Source organism: Pollachius pollachius (genome assembly GCF_949987615.1).
Source record: "Pollachius pollachius genome assembly, chromosome: 6".
NCBI classification, from domain to species: Eukaryota; Metazoa; Chordata; class Actinopteri; order Gadiformes; family Gadidae; genus Pollachius; species Pollachius pollachius.
Genome location: NC_136939.1, coordinates 27,695,248 through 27,710,378, shown reverse-complemented (window position 1 = coordinate 27,710,378; position 15,131 = coordinate 27,695,248). Strand labels below are relative to the sequence as shown.

Genomic DNA, 15,131 nt, shown 5'->3' with positions numbered 1-15,131 from the left:
GTAACACACACACACACCTGTACAGGTAACACACACCTGTACAGGTAACACACACACACCTGTATAGGTAACACACACACACACCTGTACAGGTAACACACACCTGTACAGGTAACACACACACACACCTGTACAGGTAACACACACCTGTACAGGTAACACACACACACCTGTATAGGTAACACACACACACACCTGTACAGGTAACACACACACACACCTGTACAGGTAACACACACACACACCTGTACAGGTAACACACACACACACCTGTACAGGTAACACACACACACACCTGTACAGGTAACACACACACACACCTGTACAGGTAACACACACACACCTGTACAGGCAACACACACCTGTACAGGTAACACACACACCTGTATAGGTAACACACACACACACCTGTACAGGTAACACACACACACACCTGTACAGGTAACACACACACACACCTGTACAGGTAACACACACACACACCTGTACAGGTAACACACACACACACCTGTACAGGTAACACACACACACACCTGTACAGGTAACACACACACACCTGTACAGGCAACACACACCTGTACATGTAACACACACACACCTGTACAGGTAACACACACACACACACACCTGTACAGGTAACACACACACCTGTACAGGTAACACACACCTGTACAGGTAACCCACACACCTGTACAGGTAACACACACACACCTGTACAGGTAACACACACACACATCTGTACAGGTAACACACACACCTGTACAGGTAACACACACACACACCTGTACAGGTAACATACACACACAAACACCTGTACAGGTAACACACACACCTGTACAGGTAACACACACACCTGTACAGGTAACACACACACACCTGTACAGGTAACAAACACACACATCTGTACAGGTAACACACACACACCTGTACAGGTAACACACACACACCTGTACAGGTAACACACACACACACACCTGAACAGGTAACATACACACACAAACACCTGTACAGGTAACACACACACCTGTACAGATAACTCACACACACACACCTGTACAGGTAACCCACACACCTGCACAGGTAACACACACAGACCGCTGTACAGGTATCACACACACATACCTGTACAGCTAACACACATACACAACTGTACAGATAACACACACACACAAACACCTGTACAGTTAACACACACACACACACACCTGTACAGGTAACATACACACACAAACACCTGTACAGGTAACACACACACCTGTACAGGTAACACACACACACACACCTGTACAGGTAACAAACACACACATCTGTACAGGTAACACACACACACCTGTACAGGTAACACACACACACCTGTACAGGTAACACACACACACACACCTGAACAGGTAACATACACACACAAACACCTGTACAGGTAACACACACACCTGTACAGATAACACACACACACACACCTGTACAGGTAACCCACACACCTGCACAGGTAACACACACAGACCGCTGTACAGGTATCACACACACACATACCTGTACAGCTAACACACATACACAACTGTACAGATAACACACACACACAAACACCTGTACAGTTAACACACACACACCTGTACAGGTAACACACACACCTGCACAGGTAACACACACACACCAGTACAGGTAACACACACCTGTACAGGTAACACACACACACACACACCTGTACAGGTAACAAACACACATCCACACACACACACACACAGACACACACACACCTGTACAGGTAACACACACACACGCACAAACACACACACACACACACACACCTGTACAGGTAACACACACACACACACACTAGACAGACAGACGCACACACGTTAACTCCCTCTCTCTCTCCCCCTCCCCCCTCCCTCCCTCCCCCAGGTGAGGGGGCGTGGTCAGAGTGGGGGTCATGTGACCAGGAGGGCCAGCAGGGGCGGTCCAGGCTGTGTGGGGGCGCGGACTGCCTGAACCTCACCCAGAGCCGGGCTTGCCCCGCCCCCCAAGACCCCGGTCGGTACCCCCGCCGCCCCGCTAGTTACCACAGCTAGTTAGTTATCACAGCTAGTTAGTCAGCACCGCACACCCACCCAGCTAGTTACCACAGCTAGTTAGTCACACCTCACCCACCCAGCTAGTTACCACAGCTAGTTAGTTACCACAGCTAGTTAGTCATCACCGCACACCCACCCAGCTAGTTACCTCACCCACCCAGCTAGTTACCACAGCTAGTTAGTTACCACAGCTAGTTAGTCATCACCGCACACCCACCCAGCTAGTTACCACAGCTAGTTAGTCACACCTCACCCACCCAGCTAGTTACCACAGCTAGTTAGTTATCACAGCTAGGTAGTCAGCACCGCACACCCACCCAGCTAGTTACCACAGCTAGTTAGTCACACCTCACCCACCCAGCTAGTTACCACAGCTAGTTAGTTACCACAGCTAGTTAGTCATCACCGCACACCCACCCAGCTAGTTACCTCACCCACCCAGGTAGTTACCACAGCTAGTTAGTTACCACAGCTAGTTAGTCATCACCGCACACCCACCCAGCTAGTTACCACAGCTAGTTATTCACACCTCACCCACCCAGCTAGCTACCACAACTAGCTAGTTACCACAGCTAGTTAGTCATCATCGCACACCCACCCAGCTAGTCATCACACCTCACCCACCCAACTACTTACCATAGCTAGTTAGTCTCACCTCACCCACCCAGCTATTCATCACACCTCACCCACCCAGCTATTTACCACAGCTAGTTAGTCACAGCTCACCCACCCAGCTAGTTACCACAGCTAGTTAGTTACTGAGTGATCACACCTCACCCACCCAGCTAGTTACCACAGCTAATTACTTACTGAGTGATCACACCTCACCCATCCAGCTAGTTACCACAGCTAGTTAGTTATCATAGCTAGTTAGTCATCACCACACGCTCACCCAGCTAGTTACTACAGCTAGTTAGTCACACCTCACTCACCCAGCTAGTTACCACAGCTTGTTAGTTATCACAGCTAGTCAGTCACACCTCACCCACCCAGCTAGTTACCACAGCTAGTTACTTATCACAGCTAGTTAGTCATCACCGCACACCCACCGAGTTAATCATCACACCTCACCTGCCCAGCTAGTTACCACAGCTAGTTAGTCACACAAACCCACCCAGTCTCACCTCACTCACCCAGCTAATTACCAAAGCTATTAAGTCACACCTCACCCACCCAGCTAGTTACCACAGCTAGTTAGTCACAGCTCACCTACCCAACTAGTTCCCACAGCTAATTAGTCTCACACCACCCACCAAGCTAGTTACCATAGCCTGTTAGTCACAGCTCACCCACCCAGCCAGTTACCACAGCTAGTTAGTCTCACCTCACCCACCCAGTTAGTTATCACAGGTAGTTAGTTACTCAGTTATCACACCTCACCCACCCAACTAGGTACCACAGCTAGTTAGTCTCACCTCACCCACCCTGTCTCACCTCAACCACCCAGTTAGTTAGTCACACCTCACCCACCCAGCTAGTTACCACAGCTAGTTAGTTACTCAGTGATCACACCTCACCCACCCAACTAGTTACCACAGCTAGCTAGTCTCACATAACCCACCCAGTCTCACCTCAACCACCCAGCTAATTAGTCTCACCTCACCCAACCAGCTAGTTACCACAGCTAGTTAGTCACAGCCCACCCACCCAGCTAGTTACCACAGCTAATTAGTCTGACCCCACCCACCCAGCTAGTTACCACAGCAAGTTTGTCACAGCTCACCCACCCAGCTAGATACCACAGCTAGTTAGTCTTACCTCACCCAACAAACTAGTTATCACAGCTAGTTAGTCATTACATCCCAACCGAGATATTTAGTCATCACAACTCACGCATCCAGCTAGTTAATCCTCACACCTCTCCCACCCAGCTAGTTAGTCATCACAGCTCACCCACCCAGCTAGTTAGTCATCACAGCTCACCCACCCAGCTAGTTAGTCAGTCAGATCTGCCCTCCTCACGTGTTTAATCTTGTGTGTGTTTTAGTTCTGCTCTTTGTTTATATTGCATAGTATTTTAACTAGTATTCCTATCCCTGGATCTCTGTGTCGATGAATCAGTCACTGAACCTCCTCCTTCAGTTCAGTCCGGGGTTCAGTCGGTCGCTGAACCTCCTCCTTCAGTTCAGTCCGGGGTTCAGTCGGTCGCTGAACCTCCTCCTTCAGTTCAGTCCGGGGTTCAGTCGGTCGCTGAACCTCCTCCTTCAGTTCAGTCCGGGGTTCAGTCGGTCGCTGAACCTCCTCCTTCAGTTCAGTCCGGGGTTCAGTCGGTCGCTGAACCTCCTCCTTCAGTTCAGTCCGGGGTTCAGTCGGTCGCTGAACCTCCTCCTTCAGTTCAGTCCGGGGTTCAGTCGGTCGCTGAACCTCCTCCTTCAGTTCAGTCCGGGGTTCAGTCGGTCGCTGAACCTCCTCCTTTAGTTCAGTCTGGGGTTCAGTCACTGACCGGCGCCTCAGGGGGGTGTCCGTGCCTTCTTTCTGCTCTCCGTCTCTCTCTGTCTGTCTGTCTGTCTGTCTGTCTGTCTGTCTGTCTGTCTGTCTGTCTGTCTGTCTGTCTGCTTTCGGTCTTTCTCTCTAGCTCTCTCTGTCTCCCTCTCCCTCCCTCCCTCCCTCCCTCCCTCCCTCTCTCTCTCTATTCCAGTCGTCTCCACCGGGCAGGACAGCGAGCAGAACTGTGGAAGTAAGTGTCCCCCCCCCCCCCCACCACCACCACGTAGCTCAGATACTACCATGCTAACGTTTACGTTCTAGTAATCTTAACGATGAAATGCCTCTTAATGAAGATTACGATTGTTAGTTGCGTGGTTGTTTCCGTTTCCGTCGCACAAATTTAGCCTGACTGGCTTTTGTTTTTTAACTTCAACACACAACAGCTTGTTAGCTAGTCAGACCTTCCCACACACCCACCCAGCTAGTCAGCACAGAAGCTAGTTAACACTGCTAGTTATGGTGCTATCCATTTGTATGGTACGCCGGTACATCCAAGTCGTAAGGTGTAAATCTTCCAGCTTTCTCTCCGCATTTGGTCGGTCCCATTCGCTATTCCCATTCGCTATTCTGAAAGTAGACCGAGTTCAGTGGGGCCGACCGTACGACTCGACAACAAAAATGGCTGCGCCCGCAAAGATATATATTTTCTTGATGACACATTGCTAGTTTATTCTGGTCACCATGCATTGCACGTTCTGTTGTTTGTTTTTGAGCTGGTTTGGTAAAGAGGCTAATGCAGCTAACAATAACAATGACTAGCCAATCAGAAACCGGAACGCTATAAGTGCTGCAAGACAGGAAATTACGTCACGTTCTCACTAGAGCAGGTTAGAAGTACCGCAGACTATACCAATCGATAGCACCATTAGTCCAGACCATACTAATGGATACCACCATGGGTCCAGACCATACTAATCGATAGCACCATGAGTCCAGACCATACTAATGGATAGCACCATGAGTCCAGACCATACTAATGGATAGCACCATTAGTCCAGACCATACTAATGGATAGCACCATTAGTCCAGACCATACTAATGGACAGCACCATGAGTCCAGACCATACTAATGGACAGCACCATGAGTCCAGACCATACTAATGGACAGCACCATGAGAAGACCATACTAATGGATAGCACCATGAGTCCAGACCATACTAATGGATAGCACCATGAGTCCAGACCATACTAATGGATAGCACCATGAGTCCAGACCATACTAATGGATAGCACCATGAGTCCAGACCATACTAATGGATAGCACCATGAGTCCAGACCATACTAATGGATAGCACCATGAGTCCAGACCATACTAATGGATAGCACCATGAGTCCAGACCATACTAATGGATAGCACCATGAGTCCAGACCATACTAATGGATAGCACCAGGAGTCCTCACACCAAACGCTCTCCTAAACACAGCGGCTCCCGTAGAAATGACCAATAAGCATTGGAGCTCTTTAAAGAGGGTTCAGCCGAACACAAAACAACACAAGCCCCATCACGTCTCTCCTGCCTCCCCCATTAGCCTTCACCCTCTTCCAGCTGCTAGCGGTCGGAGCGGCCAGCTTCTTCCTGGCGGTGCTGCTCTCCGCGCTCTCATTCGCCGGCTGCCAGAGGTTAGACCACGCCCCCACCCTGGAGTCGGCCGCCGTCCACCCCGCCACGCCCAACCACCTGCCCTACGGCGGGAAGAGGGACAACGCCACGGAGTTCAAGGTGGGCGCAGGCCAAAGGTCGAGGAGGGGGAGGAGGAGGAGGAGGAGGAGGAGGAGGAGGAGGAGGAGAGGGAAGAGGATAGGGAAGAGGAGGGTGGAGGAGAGAGGAGGGGGAAGAGGGACAGCGCCACAGAGTTCAGGGTCAAAGGTTGAAGGGTGAAGAGGGGGAGGAGGAGGAGAGGGAGGAGGAGGAGAGGGAGGAGGAGAAGAGGGAGGAGGAGGAGAGGGAGGAGGAGAAGAGGGAGGAGGAGGAGAGGAAGGAGGAGAAGAGGGAGGAGGACACCACGCCCCAGAATGACAAGGTGGGCGCAGTTCAAAGGTCGACCGGCGGGGGGTTCGTCGGTTTACGTTTTTTCTGAGCTCAACCCTCTTCCTAAGAGTGATTCTGGTTCGATGTTCGTTTGAGCCAATCCGGTGTCTTGTAGGCGGGACTCCGAAAATACATTTTAGTCGTTTGTCATTCTGTTTCAAAGGCTCTAACAAAACCGTATATTCCCCCTCTCTCTCCTCCTCCCCCTCTCCTTCTCCTCCCTCTCCCTCTCCTTCTCCTCTCCTCCTCCCCCTCTCCTTCTCCTCCCTCTCCTTCTCCTCCCTCTCCCTCTCCTTCTCCTCTCCTCTTCCCTCTCCTTCTCCTCTCCTCTTCCCCCTCTCTCTCCTCCTCCCCCTCTCCTTCTCCTCCCTCTCCCTCTCCTTCTCCTCTCCTCTTCCCTCTCCTTCTCCTCCCTCTCCCTCTCCTTCTCCTCTCCTCTTCCCTCTCCTTCTCCTCTCCTCTTCCCTCTCCTTCTCCTCTCCTCTTCCCCCTCTCTCTTCTCCTCCCTCTCCCTCTCCTTCTCCTCTCCTCTTCCCTCTCCTTCTCCTCCCTCTCCCTCTCCTTCTCCTCTCCTCCTCCCCCTCTCCTTCTCCTCCCTCTCCCCCTCCTCCTCCTCCCTCCCTCTCCTCCTCCTCCTCCCTCTCTCCCCCCCCTCCCCCCCAGACCCTGAACAAGAACAACCTCCACGCCAATGAAGACCCCGTCAACTACTTCAGCGCGGCCCCCCCCCCCTCGGCTAACGTCTACACCACCACCACCTACTACCCCCCCGGCCTGGGCAAGTACGACTACGGCCCCCCCTCGCCCTGCCGCAACTACCTGCACAGCTGAGGTCACAACACCCTGACCGCCAGACCCCCGTTGTGACCCCACCACCCCAAGACCCCCATCGTGACCCTACGACCCCCAGACCCACAGCTAAGGACCTTGTCATGACCCCACGACCCCAAGACCCCCAGCTGGATCTTAAGGGTCCCAGGACCCCAAGTTGAGGACCCCAATTGCGACCCTTGACCCCAAGGACCCCCAGCTGAGGTCCCTGTTGCGACCCTTGACCCCAAGACCCCCGTCGTGAACCCATTACCCCCAGCTGACTCTGACCGCTGCCTCCTCGGACACTGTGAAGTTTTTTGTTTCTATATTTTTGTATATTGTTCACTTCTTGTCATAAAAAAAAAAAGAAATAAAGTTGAAAGTTTGGTGCCAAAGTTCTTTGCGTGATTTCGTGGCTTTTCCCCGGACCCCGTCGCACAAGTCTCCAGACTCGTTCAGAGTTCACCTGGACTCTGTGAATGTGTGTGTGTGTGACTTTTGAATACGAGGCACAAAGCATTTCCATGAACTCCCAGTGCCGGAATCGAATGACAATACCGAGAACCGCAGGTGAACACGTCAGCCGTAGCTTATTATATTTTTTTGCCGTGAGCTGAGAACTAGATAAAACCGGAACACAGGTTACAGTAGGTAAAGGCAGCCATGGAGTAAGCCAGGGGTGTCCAAACTTTTTTCACTGAGGGCCACATACAGAAAAATCTACGAAGGGCCGGGCCACTTGGCAAAAATAACACATTTTTAACCATATCAAACCACAATAACTTGATGCATTTATATCTTTGTTTATAGATGACGTATTTATTATTTTTAACCAGTTAAATCAGGGCTTTTCTGTCTGTCTCTGTAACACCCTGAAAAGAGGGGAAGTAAATAATTCTCTTTCAACAGTATTTACATAGGTACATTGTTTTCGAAAAGAAAGTATTAAAGGCAGAAAATATACAACTTCTTCACATTAAAAAAGTGAACTCAACAGTCTCATTGTTTTTCTATACTTGTTAAGTAAAAGCAATTGTAACATGTAACATGTAAGTATTACTATACAAACTCAAATGAAGTGCAAAGAAATAAAATAAATATTACATGTAGACATTTACCATTCGTGTGTAATTTCCATATTTTTTTTCTCATTTCTTTTTTTTGTCTCATACTGTATTAATATATGAATGCTGTGTAATATATTTTTAACTCTGATCAATCTTTTTGCGTGGCGCGTCATCATAGGAACCTTGGCCTTTTCCAAGCTCCAGTAGAAGTCAGGTAGGGAGAGAAGCTGTTGCTGATTCTTCAGATGGTCATCACACTGCATTTCGATCAGTTCCATCTGCAGACTCTCTTGCACGTCTTCTGTGGCCATCAGGAAGGGAGTCGAGAACATCCTTATTTATTTTTTAATGTTAGAAAAATCTTGGAAATGCCGACTGAACTCTGTCATGAGAGTTGCGATCACAGACACGTATTTATCCTTTTTAGCAGAAATATTTGCCTCTGGAAAAGTAGCATTGATTTCTGACATTGTGGGGAAATGCGCAACATTGAAGTTACGTAGCTGTGTCTCAAAGAGACGGAGCTTGACATAGAATGATTTCGTGTGCGCATACAGTTGTGGCATAAGTCGGTCTTTTCCTTGTAGGCTCTTGTTCAGTGTGTTGAGATGGGCTGTAACATCGACTAAAAAAGACAGGTCTGCCAACCAAAGAGGGTCATTCAGCTCAGGAAGAGGTCGGTCCTTCTCTTTCAAAAACTGGTCGATTTCCGACCTCAGTGAATAAAACCGCTTCAGCATGGCGCCGCGACTTAGCCAGCGCACTTCCAAATGGTAGAGTAGGTCCCCGTATTCAGCATCTACATCAGACAGGAAAGCTTGGAATTCTCTGTGGTAGAGCCCTCGTGCTCTAATAATGTTGACGGCTTTCACATCCGTGTTCATCACATCGCCAAGCTGGACTGTCTTGGCACAGAGGGCTTCCTGGTGGACGATACAGTGCATTTTAACAGCGGCGCCTCCACACTCTCGGACCTTTGCGCACACCAAAGAGGCCATTCCTTTATGCTCGCCTGTCATAGCCGGAGCCCCATCAGTTGTTACTCTTGTCCCATTTAAGTCCGGTCTTCTCAATTGCATCTGACACAGCTTCAAACATGTCAGTTCCCGTTGTTGTGCCCTTTAAACTCCTCAGATCAAGCAGCTCCTCCGTAGTGCAAAAGTTGTCGTCAACTCCCCTCAAAAATATCAATAGCTGAGTGGTGTCGGTGGCATCTGTGCTCTCGTCACATGCAATTGAATAAAAATCCAAAGCACAGGCTTTTTCCAACACTTGGTGTCTTACGTTTGCTGATAGGTCTTCAATTCTCCGCACAACTGTGTTCCTGGACATGCTAACATTGTTAAATTCCTGCATTTTCTCAGGGCACATTATTTCAGCAACTTTTGTGAGACACTGCTTTACAAATTCACCATCGGAGAAAGGTTTCCCATGTTGTGCAATCAGTTTTGCTAACTCATAGCTAGCCATTGTGGCACTTTCTTGTGTTTTGTTGGCCCGGCTAAAAAGCTGTTGAGTTTGCAGGCTTACTGCCATCTGTTTCACTTTAATTTGTCGCTTGGCACCAGTATAGGACATGTAGCTGCACTGATGTTTAGTTTCATAGTGTCTTCTTACATTGTAATCCTTCATCACGGCAACCCTTTCCTTACAAATTAAACAGACACACTTCCCCTTGACTTCTGTAAAGAAGTATTCATTTTCCTACCGTGGCTGAAATTTTCTGCACTCACTTTCGATCTTCCATTTCTTTGGTTCTGCCATCTTTTCTTACGGGCGGGAATTTTTTTCTTTGATTGCTCTTGTAATGGGGAGTCACCTGACTTGTTCGAGCAATAGCTCCGCCTAGTGAGTTTACTAAGAAATGCAATAAAGTCAAGCAGAAAAAACAACAAAAAAAAAATTATTAAAAAAAAACATATTTTTTAAATGTGCTGCGGGCCAATCAAAAGTGGGCCGCGGGCCGTAGTTTGGACACCCTCGGCGACTTTAAGTGGTAAAAAGTCAACACAGTGACTAAAAACTCTAAACGTCATTCATGTTAAAGGGGAAGTATGCAACTTTTTTGGCTTAATTTACATTAACATAACAGGTAAAGAGTCATTGTGATGGTTCTATAACACTTCATGGGTCGATTGGTCGCTGTTTCGACTCCCCCTAGCGCATCTTGGCGGAAAAAGCGAATATGCAAGTTTCTGCCGGCGACCTCGGGTCTCGCGAAGCACCGAATTGCTTTACGGCACTACAGACCCACAAACACGGAACCGGCTCGATATAAAGACAAGTAGCAAAGGGATTGTTACATTCATCATGGATCAGCCGACTAAAAAGAGACAGAGAAACCCAATGTCAGAGAGAGAAAAGGGAGACTGACCGACAGAGAGGCCAGACACGAGTAAACGTTGGGCAAGCTTCTCAGGAATAACATGAACTGAAAGAAAAGAAAACTGCAAATCGGATGCCGACTTGCCATGGCCGTGTTGCTCTTGAAATTGTAAGTACCCTTGGGTGAACTTTGCCCTCTTTGTATTGTGGCTTCTTGATGTTGATAGTCTCTGTAAAAATGTGTTTGCTCGACCGTTTTGTTGTGAGCCCTGTATGTTTCTAGCTTGCTTGCTTGTTGGGGTGTTAGCGTACTCACTACTAAACACGTTTGTTTTCATGGTTGCTTTGCTGTTCATAGCCATGTTATACCTTTGGTGTAGTTCCCCGCTTGTAAACATGTTTGTAAAAAGATTGCTTTGTATTTTTTCTTAGTTACAAGCGTTGGCAAACAGCATTGTCATGAGGCTTGAGGGTTGATGACCCTACACGGCTCGGCCTGCCTGCCCCGGTACAGCCACCACCTACATCTGAACTTGTGTCACAAGGAAATCCAGAGAACCCTCAAGAAGACGTTACACAATAGCTGTAAGGCAATAAACAAACCACGAAGTCACTTGCATTTCTTTCAATATCCAAGGTAAATATTTTTCTAACCAAAGTGTGTATTATTGAACAAATGAAAGAAAGGTGGTGAAAACATCTGTTATTTAAAAAAATGGAAACATTTTAAAAGCAGATGCATAAATGTACGATTGCTGCACAAATTGTTCATTCTATGTTATGTATTATGTTGGCCAACACTCTTACACTGATCGTTCTGTTCAACAACCAAAGATAAAACAATTCTAATCTAGGCTATAACATCTCCCCGTCAACTATAAAAAAGGATGGGTTTATTGTAACACATACACCCTTTCAAAATGTATAACCTTGTCTACTCTTTATGAACATCTACCTCGGACATGGCTCCATGCATTCGCCGGCTTCTTTGATAACAAATGCACATGGCTAGCGTAGAAGTGGATGGGGAAGGGTCGTCAACGAGTTTATACGACAGTGTTGCAAAATATCTCCTCCGAAGCTGTAGGGGGAGCTCAATGCGAGCGCAAACTAAGAAAACAGCGAAGAAGTGGCCAAAGTTGCATAGTTCCTCTTTAAGTAAAAGGAAACACCTCGGACACGCGAAATTAACGGAGCCGTGCACTGAGCCCTCTCGGATGCCGGGCCGAAACAACTTCTGTTTCACTACGACTCCTTTCAGCTGCCCACCTCCTGCAAAAAATAAATGAATAAAACGGCTAATAAAACGCTTGAGGTTGTGTTCTGAAAAGAGAAAACTTACATTTTATTGGTATAAAGATAATTATGAGCCTTTGATATATATCCAGACATTTTTTGCAGAGACGCATGTTGTCTGGCTGCCTTTGAGTGTTCTTTTCAGCTCCACCTTCAGTCCTTTTCAGCTCCACCTTCAGTTAGCATGAACCTTTCTCCGTTCACTCTTGTATTGGAGTGAACGGAGATATCTACTTCTTACGTCTTTCATAATACTCATCAACCCCAGCGTATTTGGTTGCTAAGCGACGTCAACGTCTTTGGCAGACTATTTCTCTGCTGATCAACTCTACGAATGGTAAATGTAAAAAGAGAATTACCATTCATCAGGCGCGTATTTTGTGGGGGGGTTAGGGGGATCATGACCCCCCCCAAAAAATCAGATTCAGCTAATATAACCCTCCCCAATATCATCACACATAATTCAGATTAACAAAATTGTGAAATATTCTGAATGAATAACTTATTTATTTTCTTTATTAATTTCCTTTGCCAGTAAGATAGTATCATGTTTTAATCATCTGTAATGTACCCCCCCCCCCTTGCCCACCGACTACGTGGTATTACCCAACCCGTTTTCTCTACCAAACGGAACTATTTCGCGCAGTCGCTGGGATGAATAGTTGGAGAAAGAAAGGTTCATGCTAACTGAAGGTGGAGCTGAAAAGGACACTGAAAGGCGGCCATTTTCATTGTTGGCTAATTCCAGCCAAAAAGAGTAAAAATCCTGACAAAAACCCCTATTGTTATACCATGGTCTGGGGGAACACTTGATTCTGATTGGCTGCAGGGTGTGCATTAACCCCTGACATACGGACACCTGCTAAGTAGTTCCAGTCAAATTGTCTGTTCAGCCTTCAAAACGAGAGCTGGTAAATTGTGAAAAATGCATTAAAATAATCAGAAAATGTGGTTCTATGCTATAGACCCTATAGTATCTGTGGTATAAAGGGGGACGAATTTCAAATTATTCATATATACGCCTACACTTTATGTTGAAAGTGTAGACCGTCGCGATTCCCATTGAAACGAATGGCGCGGTGATTCGGTCCTCAAAACGAGAGGTGGTAAATTGTGATAAATTAATTAAACTGTAATCAGACGACGCGGTTAATATGCTATAGACCATAGAGTATGTGTGCGATACGTTTAGCTGGTCCCTGGTCCGCTTGGAAAGGTGGTCTCGGGTAAGGTACTCTTGAACTTGGAACGGTACTGTACTGTGAGCACAAACCGCTCACCTCCAAAATAGTAAACATTTGACTTAATTTGAGATGTTTCAGTTCAATAACAGCTGTTTATTCACTACCTGGATAGTTTTCGCCTCCATTAAAAGTGGAGAGGGACCTTCGGTTTCCCCATCCAAACCCTCAGAATGAAGAGGTATCAGTGGAGAGACAAAACCATTATAGATTGAGGGCATAGTGACCAAAATAATTTCATATTCAAACACTATCGTTGGTGTGCTACGTGCAGTAAAACCAGACGATCTGAATAATTCATGCCAGATATTTATTTCACGTTTTGTAAGAGCTAGCTTGTTAGCTAACTTCGTGAACTTTCTAAGATTAGCATACATTGTTATGGAAGCGATAGACGTCCTCAACCTAAGATTCTAGAACCCACTGCCACAAACATACTTGGGTACGGATGGGTAAAATGCAATGTGAATACAGACCAGGGACCAAGTTGCTGTTTGCTCCAATACAGTCACACGTTTTGGGGGGAATTGCATAATTTACTTAGAGATGTCATCCATTGACAGCCAGCTGCTATGGGCTAGCTCAGACGTTACGCCACTCCTTTTGAGCATGCACGCCTGTACTGTGCACACATACACACGGTTAATGACGGCGCATGTGAGTAGGCGAGTAGTCTTCTTGGAGAGGGAACACACATTCTCCAAAACTGATTAGGATATACCACCTCTCTCAAACCATTTGAACATTAACTGAGATTTTTTTATATATCAGGAGAAGAGGGAAAGAGAGGGAAATGGCAATGGAGGTGATAAGAGAGCGACAGGATAGTGAACACACACACACAAAATCAATTAAGTGGAAGCTTCCACTTAATGCTGGCTAGTGCTTAAACACTGAACTTTAACTGCTGTGTCATCATGGCATAAATAGTGAAAAAGTACCCAAAATCGGTGAAGTGTTGCAATATATTTCTTTCTTTTACACAAGAAAATGATTAAATAAATAAACAAATAAATAAGCCGCAAGTTTACCCCCCCCCCCCCGTACCTGGGCAAGGTACGGCTCAAGCTGCGTTGCCCCAGAGAACTTCGGCAGCTTCACCGCCGTCCTTGCCACCAGGGGGTGGTTGACAGCTGCCATGTCTCCGTCCGGGGCCACGGGGGGCCGCTAACGCCGCACAACGCAGGGTGCGTCGGCCTCAGTGTGGGCTTTCATGGGCTGGACCATCAATCCCAATCCTTTATCCGCGTGCGCATAAACGCACTTCTGGCACCAATGTGGTGAGCAGCACGGGAAGGACGAGACGGGAGCCCAGGTTCAACCAATTATGCAGTTCCGTGCCCCATACACCGCACGACTACGGACTGCCTTTATTAACGACCACCGAACGTTACAGAACCTGGCACACCTGACCAACACACACAACACTCTCACTAATGGTCGCGATCACACAACAATGGAACTACACACAATTAACACACAACCGATAAAGACCCCAAACCCGTTAACCCCACTTAACCGAACAACAAAACAAGTTGGCAAAAGCCCCTTTTGTCAACTGACAGCCCCAATTCCTCCCGATCCCCTGCGCGACCCCGGAGGAGTCGCCACAGTAGGCCTACTGTGAGGCGGCTGCTGAGGTTGGCATGGCGCTGGCTTCAGGCAGGGACCTCATTGAACGGCTGGATGGACTCAAGGGCCATCGCTACTTCAGCGGTGAAACGGACTGCTGAAGTCGGACAATCGCACCCGGCTAAGGTGGCACTTTTACATTCACACACACACACACACACACACAAA

General features: G+C 47.6%; 1 protein-coding gene across 1 annotated transcript in view; it reads left to right on the top strand.

The window, feature by feature from the left end:
• Positions 1–7,420, top strand: part of LOC307076976 (semaphorin-5B-like) — a gene marked incomplete at both ends in the record, with an annotated part of 34,235 nt that extends 26,815 nt beyond the window's left edge. Inside the window, 4 exon segments of the mRNA XM_079738208.1 lie at positions 1,903–2,035; positions 4,703–4,749; positions 6,090–6,280; positions 7,253–7,420. Coding sequence (XP_079594334.1) covers positions 1,903–2,035; positions 4,703–4,749; positions 6,090–6,280; positions 7,253–7,420 — 539 coding nt within the window.
• Between the last annotated feature and the right edge of the window lie 7,711 nt (positions 7,421–15,131).